Raw genomic sequence first — 21,965 nt, 5'->3', positions numbered from 1 at the left:
CAGATGAGGTCACTGGGGCACAGGGAAGTGAAGTGACTCGCCCAAAGTCACACAGCTGACAATTGGCAGAGTCGGGATTTGAACCCATGACCTCCAACTTCAAAGCCCGGGCTTTTTCCACTGAGCCACGCTGCTTCTCCAGTAAGCGCTCAATAAGTACGATTGAATGAATGAATGGGAAGGGGGGGTGGAAGTCTAGTTGAAGGGTCGGTTTCAAGCTGGGTGCCTGCAGGGAGGAGACCCCCCCTTCCTTCCTTCATTTATTCAATCGTATTTATTGAGCGCTTACCATGTGCAGAGCACTGGACTAAGTGCTTGGAAAGCAGCGTGGCTCAATGACTTGAGAGTCAGAGGTCATGGGTTCTAATCCCGGCTCCGCCACTTGTCCGCTGTGTGACCTTGGGTCAGTCACTTAACTCCTCTGTACCCCAGTTCCCTCATCTGTAAAATGGGGATTAAGGCTGTGAGCCCCATGTGGGACAACCTGATTACCTTGTACGTACCCCAGCTCTTAGAACAGTGCTTGGCACATAGTAGGCGCTTAACAAATACCCCCATTATTATTATTATTGGAAAGTACAAATCGGCAACATACCCCAGCTCTTAGAACATTGCTTGGCACATAGTAGGCGCTTAACAAATACCCCCATTATTATTATTATTGGAAAGTACATATCGGCAACATATAGAGACAGTCCCTAACCAACAACGGGCTCACAGTATATAAGGAGGAGACAGGCAAAAAAAAACCCCAAAACAAGTAGACAAGTGTCTACTTTCCCTTTCCTCCAGGCCGTAAGATCGTTTTGGGAGGGGAATGTTTCTACCAGTTCTGTGATAGTGGCCTCTCCCAGCTGCTGAGTGCGGTGTTTTGCACATCACTAATCGATCGATTTCCCGTTTCATCGCTTTCGGATGGGGAACAGATCCATCCGGATTTGAGGTCGCGGCCGCCAAGCACAAAAACTGCATGGCGTCACTCCTCCCGGAGGCTCGGTTGGCTCCAGGGCAGCCCTAGATGCGCGTTGACTAAGCTTTAATGCGGAAAGGCCTCGAACCCTGGTTTAACATTTCCCTTCCCATCTCTTTAGGACTGAGTTTGGAAAAGGTGTCCGCTCTGACCAAGAGACAGAACGCTGACCCCCAGTTCCTTCTGGCCCGGAATATCACGACCACCCATGACCTGCTGGAGGTCTGTCTGCAGAGGCAAACTGTACAAGACACCCAACACGTGTTCCAGCATGTTGTGCCGCAGGAGGGCAAGCCGGTCTCCAACCAGAAGGGCTCAGGTTGGGAAAATGTGACGTAGGGGCCGGTCCATCCCTCGAGATCTTTCCGTCAAAGCCTTCTGTTAATGTGTTCCCTTCTCTGGTGTGTGGGCTCTTAAAGAACCTCGCTTTTAGGAAAAATTGGGTTGTAAGTACTCGGGACTGGACCAGTGCTATGGGCGAAACCATTTCTTCCACCACTGGATCACTTTGGGTCCTTAGATCGTGAGCTTCGTGTGGGACGGGGACTGGGCCTGCCCCAGTGCTTAGTACAGTGCTTGGCTTTGTTAGCGCTTAATAGACACCGCAGTTATTATTATCCTGATAGATGTGCACCGGGGGGAAGGACGTTACCTAGTTCTTCAATAGCAATCTCTCTAAATCACCTGTGAAAGAACACTAAGAACAGGACGGCGGCACATCGTAAAGACTTGTAAGTCAGGTTTTGTATCTTTTCCCACATCCTGTAGCACCTAGGCTATCCAATGCCTTGAACCCGGTAAGTGCTTAGTAAATATTTGATCATCATCATCATCAATCGTATTTATTGAGCGCTTACTATGTGCAGGGCACTGTACTAAGCGCTTGGGAAGTACAAATTGGCAACATATAGAAACAGTCCCTACCCAACAGTGGGCTCACAGTCTAAAAGATGAGGATTTGATGAAGATGCCATTCTTTTTATATAGTTCCTTGGTCTCCTCTATCTTGGTTAAATTTATTGAAGTGAGAAGAATAAATATTAATGGCCTGTCCAAGTGATTTGAGTTTGTACCCCAATTTATCTTGGAATTATTGCCATCTTTGTAACACCTTGGTTTGTCTCCTGTCATTTTTCTTTCCTTTTCTCATTAACTACTCCGGACCCAGAACCTTTACATCAGAAATGCTCAGAGTAGGGAAGAAAGGTGGTGCAGTTTGGAAAAAAAAACCCCACACTTTGGGGTTTTCCTAGCTGCTTTTCCTCTCCCATGTTGCTGCTTGATTTCTGAATCGTCTTGAAGTTGCGACATAGGTTCAGTGCTATGAAATGCAATTATGTGTCAAATTCATTCATTCATTCAGTTGTGTTTATTGAGTGCTTACTGTGTGCAGAGCACTGTACTAAGCAATTGGGAAGTACAAGTCGGCAACATATATAGACGGTCCCTACCCAACAGCGGGCTCACAGTCTAGAAGGGGGAGACAGACAACAAAACAAAACATGTAGACAGGTGTCAAAAATGTCAGAATAAATAGAATTGTAGCTATATGTGCATCGTTAACAAGATAAATAGAATAGTAAATATGTAGAAGTAAAATAAATAGAGTAATAAATCTGTACAAATATATACAAGTTCTGTGGGGAGGGGAAGGAGATGGGGGGAGATGAGGAGGAGGGGAAAAGGGGGGCTCAGTCTGGGAAGGCCTCCTGGAGGAGATGAGCTCTCAGTAGGGCTTTGAAGGGAGGAAGAGAGTGAATGTTAATCAACGCTATTCAATGAACTCTTTGTTGTCATTTCAGGGAGATGCTGGATTTTTTCCTGCCTGAATGTTATGCGTCTTCCTTTCATGAAAAAACTAAATATTGAAGAATTTGAATTTAGTCAATCATATTTGTTTTTCTGGGACAAGGTAAGGGAGGGTACTTCAAAGGTTTGTCTCAATGTCATCTCTGGGTTTTCAGCAGGGTCCTTCTCTTAAGACCTTGTTCTTCCCATTTTGTTCCACTCTAGTTTGTGTGTGATACACTGTCATTCTTCTTTGAAAAGTGGCAAATTGCAAAAGGTGGAATTACTTTCCCAAAGGAGACAGTGTGGCTTAGTGGAGGCTGTGTGGTCTAATAGAAAGGATATGGGCCTGGTGTCAGAGGACCTGGGTTTTAGTCCCAGCTCTGCCACTGTCCTTCTGTGCCCTCAGGTAAGTAAGTTATCCAGCCTGGACCTCAGTTTTCTTCCCTGTAAAATGGGGAGAATAATACTTACCTCTCCTTAGCTCCAGGGGATGATGGGAGGACCTGGCCTAAGGTCACACAGCAGGCAAATGGTAGAGATGGGATTAGAACTCAGGTCCTGTGACTCCCAGCTATGCCTCTCTTCACTCACTCATCACAATTGACAACACCGTCACCCTCCCCATCTCTCAAGCCTGTAATTTTGAAGCCTCTCTTCATACCTACATATTCAGTCCTTTTTTTAATGGTATTTTTTCAGCACTTAACTGTGTGCCAGGTACTGTACTAAACATTGGGGTAGATACAAGACACAGTCCCTGTCCCACAAAGGGCTCACTGGTTTAATCCCCATTTTACAGATGTGGTAACTGAGGCACAGAGAGGTTAAGTGACTTACCCAAGGTCATGTGGCAGACAAATGGTGGACAAGTCTGCTGCATAATCCCCTCGGTTTTTCCTCCAGTTTTTCCAGAATTGGCCCCTTGGACTCCATCCATCTGTTTAAAATGCTGGTCTGGGCACTTGTCCTTTCCCAGCACGACTACTACATCAGCAATTGTCAGATGACTTTCTTGTCTTCAGTCTCTCCCCTCTCCAGTTCATATTCCATTCTGCTGCCTGAATCATTTTTCTAAAATGTTCTTCCCCTGTCTCCTCACTCCTGGAAAAACCTCCAGTGGTTGCCCATTGTTTGCTGCATCAAGCAGAACCTCCTGACTGTTGGCTTATACTTTCCCAAGCACTTAGTACAGTGCTCTGCACACAGTAAATGCTCAATAAATGCCATTGATGATGATGGTGATTGACTCTCCCCACCATTATTTATCCTCATCCCTTTCTCACCAAACCAGAGCTGGCATGCTCCATTCTTATCAAGCGAGCCTACTTACTGGGCCCCATTTTTGTCTCTCCTGTAGTTGAACTACTGCTCATGTCCTCCTTCCTACCTGGATATCCCTCTCCCTTCACATCCAACTGATCACGCCTCTCTCCAGCTTCAGAGACCTTATGAAATTACATCTCCTCCAGGAGGACTCCCCCAATTTAATTCCTCATCTCCCCATCCTGTAACCGCACAGCATCCACTTTAGCACTTCAACACCACCCAAGCACTTGAGTGCTAACTCCCCTGATCCTTCCATATCTTTTTATTCTGCTACTTTCTCTTAGCTGTAATTTATTTTAATGTCTTCCTCTTTTGCTGAATTGTAAGCTCCTTGAGGATGGGAATTCCATCCACTGATTCTGTTGTGCTTTCCCAAGCACTTAGTACAGTGCTCTGTACAGAATAGGAGCTCAGTAATACCACTGATTGAGTGAACAGTCAAAAATGTAAAGGGGCTATGCCCTCCCACTTAGGTGTCAAATTTTACTTTCAGTCCGTAGTCAGATTCTTTATACAGTAAAATGAAAAGTGCATTGGCCCTCTACCCTACTACTTGCTTCCTTTTCCCCTCTTACCTTTACTTATTTAGATTTCTGAAGAAAACACTTGTTACCCCAGTGCATTTGGATTGTGTTCTTAGCGGTCGGATCCCTATCCTCTTGATTGAAGAGCGACACAAAGTTCCAATTATGTCTCTTGCTATTAACATTTGGGATGAAAATGAAAGAGACATTTAAAAATTTCAGTTTTAGTATGGGTTAATGGTTGGGATAGAATGTTACACCTTTTCTAAGGTAAAAGGAACAGTGATTGTAGCATGCTTGGTCAGTGGTGTTTCACCAAACTAAATTTTCCTTGATTTGTTTTGTTCCAGGTTGAACGCTGTTGTTTTTTCTTGAATGCCTTCATTGAAACAGCCCAGAGACAGGAGCCTGAGGATGGAAGGCTGGTTCAGTTCCTGCTTTCCAACCCCTCAAATGATGGTGGTCAGTGGGATATGCTGGTTAATCTTATTGGTAAGATAAATTTTTTTTCCGACGGTAATTCCCTAAAAATGGGCTCAGTCAGACTCCAGTGTTCTAGGACTGGTTATTTAGTTTGTAGCCATTTCGTGATGCGTGATCAATCTTCCAGCAGGGAGTGTGGACAGTATTAGGAGCCTTTACTTTTTCTGTGGTTTTGTAACCTTGATTGAGATATTTTTTTTTCCTGCTCCTTTCTCTGCTCCCGCCACTTCCATTCCGTTATTGGAAGGGTTTCAGCAGCTAGGGGACTCCTCTGTTGGAGGCAGCATCACCAAATAGAAAGAGCATAGATCTGCAAGTCAGAAGACAGATGTTCTAGCTCCAGCTCCGTCACCGGCCGACTCGGTGATCTCGGGCAAGTCACTTTGTCTGTGCTTCAGTTCCTCATCTCTAAAATGGAGTCAGAAACCAGCTCTCCCTTCTTAGATTATGAGCCCTGAGTGGGATGGAGACGGTGCCCAGTGTGAATATTGCCCAAACACATTGCATGTCACCCAGAAATTACTTCACAAATACTACTGTCATCATTAGAATCATGACTGGGGAAATCATTGTGGCTACTCACCTGCTTAGCTTACCTCTTCAAGTTTATAAGGTAGTTCAGCAAGGGGGTAGATTTCAGCCAGATTTAAATCAGAAAATTGGGGTAAGGAAGGGCAAAAAAATGAAAGAAGGAGCACAAGGAGAAGGATCAGTAATTTAGGTCACTTTTCAAGACTCAAGCGCGAAGACTTCTGTTTCAGGATCCACGTAACTCACCTTGTGTACCTACCTGGTGGGTTAGTGGATAGATTGAGTAAATCATAAACATAGTGAAAAGCTTCTATTTGCGAGAAGGAAATCTGTGCTTCCATGATGGTTGTGTCCAGAGTGTGTGTGAGGTTGGCAGCAAAAGTTAGTTTACCTGGATCCATAGTTAAAGTTGGATTTGTGTGGGCCTCTCCCATCTTCCTTCCTGTCTAACCCCCAAATCCTTCCCCTGCTCTTGGTCTCTTCAGGCCCAGTCCCTGTGCAAAATTGAATATCCTTTGATTTCTTTTCCTGTTTTCTTCTACCTATTGAAACTCCTCAGACTGTCAGAAGGGTTTGATGATAACCTGGAAAGGTTTTTGCACATCACTGTAGTTAGCACATTCCCTGTCCAATTAGGAAAATTCCCCAAACTGCTTTTGTAGTTGGAACTTCAGAACTCTTCAGTAAATGGCCAGCGTCTTTGCATGAAATTAACAAAATCCTTGGCAGGGACTATATCCCATACCTTTACTTCTTACCTGTGTGCTATTTTTTATGGCTTTTTCCTCTCATCTTTGAACTCCTCCCCCCACCCCAAACCTCTTTTTTTATATATCTCCATGTGAATTTTAATGGTAAATGGCTTTCTCTTTTGTCAACCAACTAGGTAGTAGTTTGTAACCTCTGATATCTTTAGGGCAATCCCCCCCCCCCCCGCTCCCCCATTAAATATTATAACTTCTATTACTTGTAAATTATGCAAATGTAGAATCTTATACATGACGTGGAATGCTGATGGTTAAAACGTGTTGAATGGATTTGTTTAATGGCTTTGGGGCATTGGTCCTTTGAGGTTTTGTAGAACAAATGGCTCGCTTTTTCAGAATGGCTTCCTTGTGCAGAAACCTAATTATTTTCCACTAAAATGGAGTGAGGGAATATCAAAACTCTGTGCAGGCTTGTGAAAGTGTTTCTTGTAGCCAACAAGAGGGGTTTTCTTTAAATCATCAATTTCTTTTTCTCAGTGATTTGCCCATGGCACTCAGTGAAGCAAGTTAGACATGGTTCCTTTTGCCTCTGGGCTTACAATCTAAAACAGATGTAAATTTGCATTTGAATACACTGTGCCACAATTTATCTTACCTTTTAAACCAAAAATATGAGTCTAGATTTTTAAGGCACATAAAAAGGTGTTGGGGACAATTTGAAGATGATACTAGCTTCCATAACATACTATGTTTTCTTAAAACTCTGGAATGTCAGTTTCATCAAGGAGTAGAAAACCCTTTCTTTTCTCTTTTAGAAAAATACGGTGTTGTCCCTAAGAAGTGCTTCCCTGAATCCCACGCAGCAGATGCATCCAGAAGGATGAATGATATTCTGAATCACAAGGTAAAACTTATTAACTGTGTTAATGGAGGTATGTGAATATACTTAATAAGCCAACAGGAGAGCAAATACTTGGACTAGGGAAGGAAAAGTGGGAAGAGCTGTTCTTTTCAAGCAGTTGTTTTGAGCCTTCATTTACAGTCTTGGGACCAACCTTATTAATGAAACCCATGACCTTCCCACCAGAATCCCAGCCAGCATCTAGGTTTCTAAAAAATATTCTTTCATTCAGTTGTATTTATTGAGCGCTTACTGTGTACAGAGCACTATATTTGTATTACAGAAGGAAGGAAGTGCCTCCAATCAGTGGTATTTATTGAACACTTACTGTGTGCAGGGCACTATGCTAAGCGCTTGGGAGAGTGTAATACAACCCTATTTGGAAGGACATAAGCTATGTTTACCGTCCTGTTGGAAATTATAATGTAGGGTGAAGCTGGTCTTAGTAGTTTCAGTTATTCCAGTAAGTCTTTCTCCCTGCTTTGTCTGTAGCCCACTTCCACAAGAATCAGGCTTTTCCTAATGGGCTCTACCATCCAGATAGTTTTGCTGGGTCTCGGAGGTTGTTTCTCTATTACTAAGATGCCAAGGGCTACGTTTTGGCTTGTCACCACTTGGGAGACACAGTAAATTACTTTGCTCGTTAAACGTGGAATATGTTTTCCTAATTGTCATGTAAGGGACTTCTGAATAAAGCATTTATCATTCTGCAAGAAAAAACCCTGGAGCTTCTCGTTTTAAGGTATGACAGTAAGTCTACAAAGTTGATTCCCTTATGTTTTTTTCAACCAAGAATCACTTAGGCATTCAAACCAGATTTTTAGACCCTCTGGCAGTTGGAGTAATGGCAGCAAAAAATAAAATACGAGCCCTTTCTGTCCCTGGGAATTGGCACAAAATTGGTCGTATCTGTCCAGCAGAAAGGGAAAACTGATAAACGGGTAAAATTTTGGCTAAGTTAAATGCATTGGTCCGATTGAATGGTACACATCGATTCCCTGTATTGCCCCCAAAGGGTTAGTGATGCCGTGGGGTTCAGCTGTAGGTGCATGTATTTGTCACCATTGATGCCAGCATTTGTTTTATGCAATTTCCAGTTGACCTTCTCTGGGTGATATGCCTGTATTAACAGTTTCTCTTCTCCTTATGGAAAACATTTTTAGTAATTCTGTTTGTCCTTCATTGCGTGAGCAATTATGATGGCGAACAGTGGGTATTCACGGGCTGGCATTTAAGAGTGTTGATTGGGCAAGGGTGAAACAAGGTCAGTCCAAAATTCATTGACTTTTTATAAACCCCACCTCCTGGATTGGTAACAAAGTAGGTTTCAGGCAGTCAGCAGTATTAATTGAGGGTATCTGTAGATGAAGAGCATTGTACTAGCCCTAGCCCATGGCCATTATTTCATCTCTTTTTATGTGGGAAAAGTGCCTCGTGCTTTATAGTAGTAAATGGAGGTTTGGCTACTTCTTTTCTTTCATCAGATGAGAGAGTACTGTCTCCGACTAAGGAACTTGGTGAAAAGTGGAGCAACCAAAGGGGACCTCTCCGTAGCCCAGGACACCATGATGGAGGAGGTAATAACCATAATGAATACCTTGAATTTCTCAACTACCTTTCTTCCAAAGAGTTGCACACTTCTATTCCTTAATAAAAGGGAGGGGCAGCGTTATTCACCCCATTTTACCTGTGAAGAAACTGTGACAGAGACAAGTGGCATTTTCAGGCTCACAGCAACGAGATGACATAGTTGAGATTAGAACCCAGATCTCCAAATTCCCAATCGATTGCTCTAACAAGTGAACTAGATTGCTTGCATACCTATTTGGCCTGTGTGGGTGGGATCAGAAGGGAGGGAAGTGTTAAAGTATATTGATTTCCTAATTTTAAGAACTCAGCACATGAGAACTAAAACAAGAGTTGGTTTTATTCACCCCAATTAACCTTGGGTGGCTTTATGGATAATCTTCAAAAGCAACTGGATCAGTAAATTGCCTGTGAATTGGGGTGCCCATTGCAGGGTTGTGAAATTAGAGGGGGGACAGTAAACAACAAGGAGAGGAGCCCAAAGAAATTGTCGGAACTTTTTCTCTGCTCCTTCATCTTCAGAGGACTAGCAGGACGTTAGCTAATTTTGAACAAATGACGTCTGCGGCTAGTTTCTTCAGTGAGTCAACTAAACTAGTGAATTTATGAAACTATTTGTCTCTGAATTTGGTTCTTGGCTGTATTCATTGTAGTAATAAGCAGCTACTTTGCTTGGGGTGACTTGCTTGGGATGAATCTCTGGTAATGAAATTATTGGTTTGGCTCAAAAGTCATTAGCAACAATGATTTTCCTGCCCCTGCAGGCAAGTTTTGGTTGCGTGGGCAATCTACAACATTTCCAGATCAACCACATTTTGAATGGAGGAGAGAGAGAGAGAGATAATGTGCTTGTGTAATAATCATCCTGTATAAACCAATGGTTTGTCTGTTCCATAAACAGGCTAATAGTAAATAATGGCATTATTGATCCCTTCCAATACTAAGTGCTCGGGAAAGGCAAGTCAGTTGTGGATTTTGGTTGTCACCTGTACATACGTATTAAGCATCTATTGTATACAGAGTACTCTACTAGGTACTGAGGAGCATTACAAAAGAAAAACAAGATACGGTCCCTTTCCTTGAGGAACTTAATATCTGAACATTCCCTGAAAAGTATTCATGAGTACTACATAGAACTGGTCATCACTCCACAAAGAGTTCGGCCAGACCTCCTGAAAGCCCTTCTCCTCCAACATGCCTTCTCTGATTAATTCCTGGCATGCCAAATCATATACATATAAACCCATTGGCCATTTCTAGCACTTTTGCCCTTCTTTATCCCCACACTCAGCTCAGATATATCTACGTTATTTTCACTGGTACAAATAATGTATTTATTTTCACCACTCTTGTTTTTAAACACTTTTTGTATCTATCTCCCCTGGTAGAGTGTAAGCTCTTTATTGGGTTGGGAATTGCTTTGTTTTGTACTTCCCAAGCGCTCAGTACAGTGCTCTGCACACAGTAAGTGCTCAATAAATACAATTGATTGATTGATTGATTGATTTGTATTTCCCAACTGCTTCATACAGTACATTGCACCAAGTGGGTACTGAAATAAATGCTTTTACTGCTACTGCGTAGAGGAGGGCATACATTTCTTTCAGCCCTAATTACTGTTCCAAACTGATCTGCTGTTGTACTTAGGGTACGACTATGGAAGGTACACAGGTTAGCCAGTTTTGCCATAACACAGGGGTTGTATTCCTGAAGAACCTTTTGAAAATCTGTGTTGTAGTTTTCATTACATTTCTGATACCGCATATCAACCAGTCAATCTTATTTATTGAGTGCTTACTGTGTGCAGAGCACTATACTAAGTGCTTGGGAGAGTACACCGCAAAAATATAATAGACACATTCCCTGCCCACAATGAGCCAACAGTCTAGCGGGGGAGATAGACATTAATATAAATAAATGCATGCAAAGCCCTTTATTCTAGCACCGTGTCACAATATTCAGACCTATTTGCATTAGAAGAACCTATAGTAATTCCACAGTAGTGCTCTGCACACAGTAAGCACTCAAAAAACACCATTGTTGATGGTGCATATGTTCTGACCGAAGCACTTATTGAAAGTAAGTGTTTTGGCAGAGCAGAATGTAATTCATACTTAATCCTGCAATGTAGAGTAATTCATTTTGTATCTTGATGACCCTTATTTAGGCACAGAGTAGATGGGCAAGTCCTTTGTGGAATACAGGGGGGTTTAAGTTTGGGGAACTCCGATTTTTTCCAGGAAATACTAAATGTAGCAAGCAAGGGCTACTACAGCAGTTCCCCACAAGAGAGCAGAGTGGGATAGCAAAATCACTCTTCCAGCTTCTCGCTAATTTTGTAGCCCAGAGGAAGGAATGTTAATACACAGCATCGTAATCTCTTAAGGAAGAAAGGGTGGTAGCACAGGAAACTAAAAATCAATTTTTTTCCAAAAGGCCTGTAAAAGGCAGAATTGACTCTGAAGAACAGTCTCCAGGTAGTCATTAAAATAACATGAGCAAATACCCCTCTTCTACAATATTGTCTGAAGATTTTGCGTAATGGACCGTATTAATGGACCAATGGAAAATAAAGCAGTGCGTCTTAGTTTACAGCATGGTATATATGTTCCACCATAAGCTAGATGAAAGACTTAGCAATTTTACTCATCTTCCCTGCCCCAGAGCAAGTACAAAGAACATTTTTCTTATGGTTAAGTAGAGTGAATTTTCCTGCATCTTGAAACACTTCTTAAATAGAGTTTCTGGTCTCGTCTTGATCATTTGGTCAAGGGCACATCTAAAAATGTTTCTAGTATATCCTTTATACTTTAAACCCTTTACATTATCTCCAAACATCTGGTTTATTATTTTATTCCATTTAAACAATTCCTTTTACGGGCATCTGAAGACTTTCAGGCATTATAAAGAATCCCTTGCATGCCTGAGTTAGCAATGGAACTGTGCCCTTTCAGCCTCAGGTGATCAAAGGTCTTGGGCATCAAATTTATACCACACCTCTTCTAGTATCCGAATGGCAAATTAAGCAGACTCAACAAGCAAATAGACTAGGTATCTCAAGAAAATGATATGACAGGGTAGCCAACTGGCGAAATACCTATGACAGTTAACAATAGTAAGCAGTTTATTGCTGTACTGCAGTGTGGGCTAGTGGAAAGACCATGGGCCTTGGGAGTCAGAGGACCTGGGTTCCAATCCCACCTCTGCCACTATACCACAATTAATACCTGTTTTTCTCTTCCACCTGTTCTCTCTAAATGTGATTTTTCCAAGGATACTGAAAGAAGAGTACTTTGGGGGCTAAGAAGCAAACCTGGTATTGGGAGAATTGGAGGAGTGATGAGGTCTTCCATCTGAAAACTTCGTGTTTTCACCCTGGGCCCTATAGAACAGCAAATCTGACCTTCTTTTCCTCCTTGAACTTTCCATTCCTATGCTGTGTTTTTTGCCACTTCTGCAACTTAGCTTGGGTGGCATTTATTAAATATGCTCTTGGCATTTTGATGAGCAAATCCGTTCCTGTTGCATCACTTTAATTAGAAGCTCTCCTATCACTTCTTTCATTTTGAACCAGTTCTCTGCCGCTCTCGTTCTGCCTGTTCTCAACTGGCTTGCCTTATTTTGTTGGGCTTGCAACTATAGAAGTGCTGTTTGGTGTGCTGGAGAGTATTTGGTCAAAATTTGTGCTGATAAGGATCAGAGGTGGAGTCATCAGCAAAACAGTGACTGCTGACAGTTCTTCATTTCCAGTACTGCCAAAATTGAATCAGTGGCCTGGCACTTACTCATTATGAGGTGATTGCCTCTATTTGGATGCTAGGGGGTAAATGCCCTTTGCACAATTTCTACTTATCAAGTGCTTTTCAAGTAAACTAGTCTGAAGGCTGGTAGAAAGAATGGAGTTAGGAAGAGCAACAGCACCCCATTAAAACGTGTGTGTTGAGCAAGGGAAAGCAGAAATGGAATTTGTTAAATGAGCTACTATTGGCGTTTCTTGGATTCAGTTTAGATGAGGTCAGCATCCCACATGGGCTTTGTGTTCACAAGAAGCATGGTAGGTAAGAACTGGAAAAATAAGCCCAAATCCTGTGAAGACTGTCGTACTCAATTTTTGAAATAATATGCCAGAATCACATACTTGTACTTCCCAAGCGCTTAGTACAGTGCTCTGCACACAGTAAGCGCTCAATAAATGCGATTGAGTGAATGAATGAATGAATACTTGTGCCAAACCTCACTGGATCACTTTTCTCCTGGGTTAGATTAAAAAAAATGGAATTTGCCTTTCTCTTAATTTCTGTAGATAAGGAGTTAATGGAGAGTTATCAGCTTATATAGCATGTGCTGAGCCTTAAACATTTACAATTTTTCAATAGTTTACTCTTTCCAGTCAATCATTGATATTTATTGGGCATTTACTATGTTCAGAGTTTGGTACTACATTTAGTCTTTGGTGTCTGCACTTAGTTTTTAAGCCCATATAACAAGATGTTGTTGAATTCAAAAAGAAGCCAATCCCTGGGAGCTTTAATGGCGACTGGATACAAAAACCTTCTGTTCACTAATGGCAAGAAGAATTCATTAATTTAGAGCAAAAGCAGGTTAGCTGTAGTTGCAGTTTGTTGCCCTGGACCCCTTTGTTTGTATAAATGGTGGCGTGGAACCAAGGTACAGCAGCCCAGGCACAGACTAGGAAGAAGAGAAATAAGACCCAGGGATGTTGATTTGTATACTGATTATCTGAGTCCAGTAACCAGCAGGGAGGTCGGTTCTCCCTCCCTCATCCCAAGAAGGAGGAAAAAATGAAATGCCAAAGAGAAGCGCAGCAGTGTCTACAGAGTTAGTTCATTTCTGCTGAGACAGTTGAAACAGGTCCTGCTTGCCACTACTATAAATCAGAGCTGAGCTCTCCTCAGATTGCCTAACATTTCTGCATTCAGGGTAGGTGTGTCACGTTTAGTTTTCTGTGACATGCCCTCTAATGGGAGAAAAATACAACACCTACACAACCTATTGCATGAACTGATGCAGTTCATCCTAATTACTACCTCTACCAACAGTCTTCCGGTGCATTCACTGTAACTAGTAAGAATCTAGGTAGAAATAGTTTGGTTGATTGGTTTCAAGCTACGTGTATTTTTTCCCTTAAGAATTTCCATGAATTGGACATTGTACATCTGATTCCATCATCAAGCCATTCTATTTCCTCTTCTTGGTCTGATTATTTTTTCAAGGAAAATTCCCTTTTAGACACTAAAAAACGTATTTTTTAAATCCTGATTGTGGGTACAAGAAGGATGGTTACGCTTTGCTAAGACAATGCAATGAGAATACGGGGACCTCGTAGCCTCAGATCGCATCCTGCTTGCACCACTGACTTTCTGTGAGTTCGTGGGCCAACCGCTTCACTTCTCTGAACCTCAGTTTTTTTTCCCTTTAGATAAAATGAGGAGGATAATGCTAACATCCACCTGGGCTTTAGTTAGGATTAAGCAAAGGCGGTAAATAATCCTAAAGACACATCTGCTGGGCCCCCACTGTGAATGTAGTATGAAACAAAACATCTTGGTCAACAATCAGGTGTTCAGAATGATAATAACAGATCAAGTAGGGGAAAGCTCTAAAGTACAAAGCCTGGTTAAGAAACAAAACCACTTCGGAGGTTTCCAGAAGGAAGGCTTCCGCTCTTATTTCCTGGAGGTCTAAGGGAAAACTATGGGGCTCGAAGGGAAGGAAAATAAATTAAGAAAAGTCATTATTTGTCATTGAAAACCATTCAAGCAGGGCAGCTACAAAATTCCTGTTAGGCGCCAGTGCTATTTCCTTGGCAGATGTAGCTTTGGCTGGGAAGCAGGCAGTAGGCACTATATGTTTAACGTTTTAGAGTTTCATTGTTTTGAGTGTTTATTTGAGAACTCGTAAGTTTACTGTAGGTCTTTCTTTAAAACTCCTGATGTTTATTTCACCAAAGAATTCCTGTGGTTCCAGAAATTGTGTGGGGAGAAGAGGGAGAAAATGGTAGGAATGGTCAGACTGTCTCCTGCTAACCTTCACCTATCCTTGTTTTTCCTCCCAGATTTTCCGGGTGGTGAGCCTATGTGTGGGAAGCCCACCAGAGACTTTTACCTGGGAATTTAGAGACAAGGAAAAGAACTACCATAAGATTGGACCTGTGACACCCCTGGAGTTCTACCGGGATCATGTCAAGCCACTCTTCGACATGGAAGACAAGGTTGGGAACCTCAGCATTAACATCTTTCTGAAATATAAAGAGCAGTTTAGGAGACTCACTGGGCCATTCACATTAGCTAGATTGGAAACCAGACTTCTTTTCCCAAAAAGAAGCTTTTTTCGTTGACTTCTGGAAGTGAACTCTTTTTCCTCTGAGAGGGAATGACTGAACTCCGACTCACAAACCATTTGCAGCTCTTTGAAGCCAACTGGTTCATCCACCATTAGAAAGCTTGCTGTGTCTCCAGACCCTGACAGAAACCAAACACCCCCTTAGTCTCTGCTCTGTTGTGTTGGAGGGAAGGGAGAAGATGAGGGGCCTCAGTGCAAGTTTACAGTTCTGTGCATTCCCTTCTCCCACTCCCGATCATTTGTGTTAATGACCCTTAAATTCTGAAGATTCTATGCAGACCCTAGAGGCCATAAAATTGGCCACCCCGTATTCTGTGGCCTCCTGACTCAGTACAAGTACCTCCAACAGTTTCTGGATGTTCCTTACCTTCAAGGTTCAAAATTCTCTCCCTTGACACTCTTCTCTCTCCTCTAATCTCACCTGCAGGCTTTTTTTCCAGCAAGGGAAAGTCAACCTTCAGAAGTAAAGCTCTCTCCTGGTTGCAAGGCCTCCTGTATCCCGGGTTCCTATTCTCCATTCTTTAGTATCCTCCGCACCCTTGGAAAAGTGTCAGGTGACCTCCCCCTGGTCACTTGTTCCTCTCTCAGTTAAAAGGCACCTATACTGTTAGGGTACCAGCCTACCCATTCCTGGAGGCTCTATTTCTTTGAGGTGCTTCTTCCTAGAAAAAAACTGTAATCTGCCGTACTATTTCCCACTAATCTTCCATGGCTGCAGGGGAACAAAGAAGCCTCCCTGCTCCATTAGTCATCTGCTTACCACTGAACTTCTACATCTAAATAGTGCACCTTCTTCTATAATCCCAGCCTCATTGAAGACTAGCTGGGTGCTCAGCCTGCCAGGATCCTTGAGAGCATAGCCTTTAAATGAGTCTGTACCCTGCTATAGCCATGGAATGTCTTTGGGCAGGTGTTTTGGGGTATCTGTTGCCACTGAAAAAATAGGTAAGTGCAGTCCTTGAAAGTGCCCAAATTAAGTAGACAAGCTTAACACTTCCCTGTGTTAACTAGCGAAACAGAGTTTTGTGATGCCATCAAAGTATTTCCCTTCCAGCTGAAGCAGTGCTCTTGAATGGGGAAGTGTTCCAAGCAGAAGCACTTGTTCTATCAAGGGCGTTATGTGCAAGATCTGGTTTTTGGCCATAAAGCCTTTTGTTAGTTTTTGCCTCCTAATCATTTCTTCCTTGACCTCCTTAGGTTTGTCTAGTGAATGACCCTCGACCCCAGCACAAATACAACAAGCTTTACACAGTGGAATACTTGGGCAACATGGTTGGTGGGAGAAAAACTCTGTACAACAACCAACCCATTGACTTCTTGAAAAAAATGGCTGCAGCCTCCATTAAAGATGGAGAGGTTTGTGTTTACTTTGTGTGTTTCCTGTTGTGGCCAGCATCTTCTTCCTCTTCTGCGGAAAGGGAAGATCCTGGGAGAGAGCAGAAGTTGACATATTTTCCCCCTCTTTCCTCTACAGGCCGTGTGGTTTGGCTGTGATGTTGGAAAGCACTTCAATAGCAAGCTGGGCATCAGTGACATGAATGTGTGAGTGCAGGAAATTAAATGGAAAGTCATTCATAGGTTGTTGCTGCTGGAATGCATACTTGGTATGAAACGACTGCTGAAGTTCATCCGAAGATCTAGGTTGGGCTGAGGGCAGATCACTTATTTCCTCTCACCCTCTCAAGTCTAGAGAGTCCCAGCAGAGGTGTCTCCTACTAAAAGTTGTGTCCTAGAATGGTGAGACCATGTGTTGGTATTTGAGCTCAAGTCTTGAGGTGACAGGACAACTACCGAACTTTTCACTGTCAGTTCCCAGAGGACCATAAATACAAAAGCAGCAAGAACTAAATGATCAAACCTAACAGGCAGCTCAGCTCTCTAAATAAATATATCAGTCACCTGAGCAAGGTTTTATCTCTCTTTTCTAGGCCAACTTTTTTCCCTTTCCTTAAAGTCTTTTTGCTGCTCACCCATATCAGCTCTCCTGCTCTGACATTTTAGGGAATAGCTTCCATTTCTGGATATTTCAGCAGGGACTTGAATGTGGCAATGAATGGTTCCCCAGCAAGAAACAGAATTCTATGTTTAGCCTGGCCATGGAATTAAAGCAAACCATCTTTAGTTTTTGAGTCTAGCCTTGTGCTTTGTTTCAAGCAGTACATTTTCCTGTGCATCCTCAGAGCAAGTGGCTGGTCCTTTGAGATCATGGCTCCCCATCTTTTTCTTACTTCCATCCTTTTCCCTTTTTTTTAACACAACATATTTGCAGTTATGACCACGAGCTGGTGTTTGGCGTCTCGATGAAGAACTTGAGCAAAGCTGAGAGATTGACTTTTGGTGACTCGCTGATGACCCACGCCATGGCCTTCACTGCAGTCACAGAGAAGGTATGACTGTAGTAAGCTGTTGGTAGTATTTGCACAGATTGACTTGAATTCTCTCGCAGGCTGCTTATCTGCCGGAGCGGAATTCACAATGTGCATGCTGTGCCGCTGAAGGTCAGCTGAGGTGCAATGTGTTATATCTGTGTGTGGTGCTTGCCCAGGGTCTTCTTTCCAGCTTCACCTGAGGCTTGGCCGACTACTCAGAAAAACTGAAAATAGGGAAATTTCCAACGAGGAGCAGGATCTGGGTTGGCAGACCCTAGAAATTTCTAGTATGAGGAGGTATCGGATAAAATGCCTCTGTCTTCAGGGTGTTAAAATGTGCTCTAATTGATGTCGGTTTTTCCCTTAACTGGCTTATCTTTCCAACAACAAACAAAAATGTGGATAAATGGTAAACTGTCCTTCCTATCATTCCCTGCGAATGCATAAAAATAGTAGTGCATGATCATTACATCTTCATAAAGTCAGTGGATGGACTTGCCATACTAGATTTAAAGCACTTTCAGTGCATCCAGGAATTCTTTGGTTGCTAGTCTAAGGACACATGGTTTGAAATAAATTCTGACTCTCTTCCTTTCTCTCTCACTCTTATAACTCACAAATAGAGCTTTTCATATGCTTTCCAGCTCCTGCCTGGCTCAAGAGAGCTGCAGAGATACCCACCCTTTGATCCCATGCCCTAGCTGATGAAGGGTCGTCCTTCAGCTTACACCAGCACCACTCAGAAGCCAAATACTAGCATGGCCTAGTGAAAAGAGCTTAGCCCTGGGAGTCAGAGGACCTGGGTTTTAATCCCGGATCCACCACTTGTGTGCTGTGTGACCTCAGGCAAATCACTTAATTTTTCTGTGCCTCATCTATCTCCCCTATAAAATGGGGATTAAAGTGGTGAGCCCCACGTGGGGCATAGACCTGATTAACTTGTATCTTACCCCAGTGCTTAGAGTAGTGCCTGACACATAGTAGGTACCTGAAGCAGTGTGGCTCAGTGGAAAGAGCACGGGCTTTGGAGCCAGAGGTCATGGGTTCAAATCCCAGCTCCGCCAATTGTCAGCTGTGTGACTTTGGGCAAGGCACTTAACTTCTCTGTGCCTCAGTTACCTCATCTGTAAAATGGGGATTAAAACTGTGAGCCCCCCCGTGGGACAACCTGATCACCTTGTAACCTCCCCAGCGCTTAGAACAGTGCTTTGCACATAGTAAGCGCTTACTAAATGCCATTATTATTATTATTACCTAAATAGAATAAAAATGTTAACAAGTAGTAGTATTTATTAAGTGCTTACTGCGTATACAGCATTGTACTAAGCACTGGGCAAGAGTAAAAGATGGGAATTAGATACAGGCCTTGTCCTATAGCAGCTCCTATAACCAGCCACTTTGCACCCTGATCCTTTCCCTTCACAAGGTAACAGATATCATCTCTGCCAAGGCTAATTTTGGAGAAGCGGTAGCCAAGTTACTTCTGTACATTAAAATAGTTCACTGAATAGTATTGTTAGGTGGACAATTTAATAATGAGATAAATGTTAGCCAGTACCAAGCCTCAGACCACTTGAAGTTTCGTAACGTTTTATTTTCGTGTTCAAATCTCCTGACAAAGAGTAGTTTAATGTGTTTTTGAAAGGCTTCTGCTAATCTAACTGCTTTTGTTCATGAAACAACATCTGTGAATGGGGAAAAAAACCTATTTTGGCATTACATATGAGAACTACTTCCTTGGGGTTTTCACTCCAAGTAAGAATAGCAGAATTGCCAATTAAAGTAATCAGATTACTTCTCAGGATTTTATCTTTAGGAAACAATATGCTAGTGTAACTTCTTAAGGGAATCTGTCACTTTGAGAACATAAAGAGTAGGAGCAGGAGAGTATCTGTTAATTTCCAAAATGAATTATATACATTGTGAAATTTAAAAAATAATTTCAGCATTAGCCTTCTTCACAGTAAACTGTTTTTGGGAAAACATCAGCTTTCTAGTGAGAGTATCACTGGGCTTTAGTTAATTGCATAAAAGAATGTAAATGGATCTTGGCTTTGATCTGATTACTTTTAAAATTTGGAACAACAGTGGACATTTTTGCTGTTGCTTTTAATTTCCATGTGTTATTTGTAATCAGGTGCAAAGGTTGAAATCTAAGTAATAAAATAGTAAGCTGCTGAGCTATCATATACTGTTTCCCCCATCCCCAGTCCTCCAGACTGGAAAGAATTCAACCCAGTGTGTTTATAGTATATGTTTCTAGGTCATAAACAAAATATGCTCATCTGGGGTTACACCCACAGAAGACTGTAGAGTGTAATTGATATTTTCAAGGCTGATAAAAAGGGGTCAGTTTTAAGGAAGACCTAACGCATGAGATTAGAAACAAAAGATGGAAATGTTTTTATATAAAAATCGCTCAATTTAAACAGAATTTACTCATTAGGTCATTCATAAGATCGTGAGCTTGTTATGGAAAGGGAACATTTCTGCTAATTCTGTTGTATTGTACTCACCCAAGCGCTTAATACAGTGTCCTGCGCTTAGTAAGATCTCAAAAAATACCGCTGATTGATTGATTCACAGTATGTATCATATGACTGTAGTCCTGAGAAGAGGTTCCTTTAAAGAGGGTTGCCTTTTGACACTGGCAGGGAAAGATCGGAAAGAATTTTTTGTATCACTAAAATATTGGATAAATTGTGGTTTCCATGTGCATGTTTGGACATGTTTTTGTAAAACTCAATGGATTTGCGACTACCAACTAAAGCTCCTTTAGATTAAATCAAATAAAAAAATGTATTAGAGGTCTTTTTACCTGATTCAATTGCCAAAGTGGTTTTTTTTTTGTCATTTTCTCTCTGTATGAGAGTATGTGTAATTATTTTTACTTTTCGGAAACGAAAGAGCACATTTAATCCCCGTTAGCCACTTTAAATTTTCCAGTTTTCTATTGGCGTGGCCCACCAACCGTGTGGTTCTTTGAGTGACTCAGCTGAGTCTGTCCTCTTTTTTTACATGAGACGCTGTAGAACCACAAAGCGTTATGACCGTTGCTATTACAGTTATTAATGATGGGGTCTTTCCCACCCCTTTCAAGTTTTTCATTTCATAGCCCCTACAAATAGTAAGAATCAAAGCATGATTAAGAATAATAATAATCCCTTGGATTTGAATGACACCTTTGTTCTGAAGAGCTGAAAGTTCTTTTACATTTATTATCACATTTGTCCTTTCAAGATGCTGGTAAGGAAGGGAGGAGTAGGTATTTTTACTTCTAATTTTTAGATGGAGAAACTGAGGCAGAGAAGCTAAGATTTTTTCCAGCTTCAGGAAAGAGGAGGAGAGATTGCAAAGCCAGGGAGGACCTGAGGAAGAAGGCACATTACAGGCATTTTGTGTACTGACAGGGAGGGTTGGGAGTGGAATCCTCAGGGCAAATCATGTCTTGATTTCCTAGGAAAGCACATGTAAGGCATCTCTGTGCCAAAGCTAAGGGTCGAATCCAGAATCAAGGCTTGTAGAATATGTCTGTGGCTGACAGCCACTAATAGCAGTGGGAAACAAGCCTGGTAGCTCCAAAAGGCTGTGAAAGTTAAAGGTCTGAGGTCAGCAAGCTAAAGGAAAACCAAATCTAGATTGGAAAGCAAACCTGCCATGGGTCTGCAAGCTGGTGGAACGTGATGCATGAGGCAAACAGAAGGCAAGTCATTCCCTTTAGCATTCTGCTGGAATTTCTAGGCAGAAAGAATGGTCTAAATGTCACCAAGTGCCCAGGGGTGAAAATGAGAGACAGAAGCACTTTACCAAAAAAGGGGTTTCTCAGAGAGGCTTGCTGTCAGTACAGAAGAGGAGACAAATGGTGAATGTTAGACTAATTGAACTTTTTGTGCCCTTATTGAAGGGAAGGAAAGGCTCAGTTTCATCACTGAAAATAATGAGAAGTGGAGAAGATTGACAACAATCTCTTTTTTTTAAAAAAAAGCAGGCGATGTTTGGCTTTATTGTCATGCTTTCGTTGGATTCTTTTCCATATTTGTGTAGCTCAAGCAATAAAGGAAGGTGCTTGGTGAACATCTGCCCCGTTTCCCTAATTAGAAATGAGGACCCTCCTCAGATATGTGAAATATTGCATGGTGAGACAGTTGCACTTTAATATAATGGTTCAAAGGGATCTTGCATGTCTCAGGTTGCAAGCAGAAAGAAGGGCAACCAGTGTGATCTTCGAATGGAGATGCTTCCTTAGCAAAATCTGAGAGAATAGGGACTTCTTCAGTCTGGGAAATTTATTTTAATGTAATTTATTTTAATGTTTGTCCCCACCTGTAGACTGGAAGCCCCTTGTGGGCAGGGAACCTATTTACCAATTTTGTTACATTGTAGTGTCCCAAGCACTTAGTACAGTGTGCTGCA

At 42.1% G+C, this 21,965-nt stretch overlaps 1 protein-coding gene across 1 annotated transcript in view; it reads left to right on the top strand.

Moving 5' to 3' along the window:
- The window catches only part of BLMH (bleomycin hydrolase), a 42,703-nt gene that overhangs the window by 6,138 nt on the left and 14,600 nt on the right, over nucleotides 1–21,965 (top strand). Inside the window, exons 2-10 of the mRNA XM_038759349.1 lie at nucleotides 1,092–1,289; nucleotides 2,773–2,882; nucleotides 4,962–5,103; nucleotides 7,148–7,236; nucleotides 8,718–8,810; nucleotides 14,897–15,052; nucleotides 16,381–16,539; nucleotides 16,658–16,725; nucleotides 17,453–17,570. Of these exons, the coding sequence (XP_038615277.1) occupies nucleotides 1,092–1,289; nucleotides 2,773–2,882; nucleotides 4,962–5,103; nucleotides 7,148–7,236; nucleotides 8,718–8,810; nucleotides 14,897–15,052; nucleotides 16,381–16,539; nucleotides 16,658–16,725; nucleotides 17,453–17,570 (1,133 nt within the window). The remainder of the gene's footprint in view (nucleotides 1–1,091; nucleotides 1,290–2,772; nucleotides 2,883–4,961; nucleotides 5,104–7,147; nucleotides 7,237–8,717; nucleotides 8,811–14,896; nucleotides 15,053–16,380; nucleotides 16,540–16,657; nucleotides 16,726–17,452; nucleotides 17,571–21,965) is intronic.

Source organism: Tachyglossus aculeatus, chromosome 17 (genome assembly GCF_015852505.1).
Source record: "Tachyglossus aculeatus isolate mTacAcu1 chromosome 17, mTacAcu1.pri, whole genome shotgun sequence".
In the NCBI taxonomy this organism is placed as follows: domain Eukaryota; kingdom Metazoa; phylum Chordata; class Mammalia; order Monotremata; family Tachyglossidae; genus Tachyglossus; species Tachyglossus aculeatus.
Note: the sequence above shows the minus strand (reverse complement) of the source record. Positions and strands in the feature narration are given on the sequence as shown.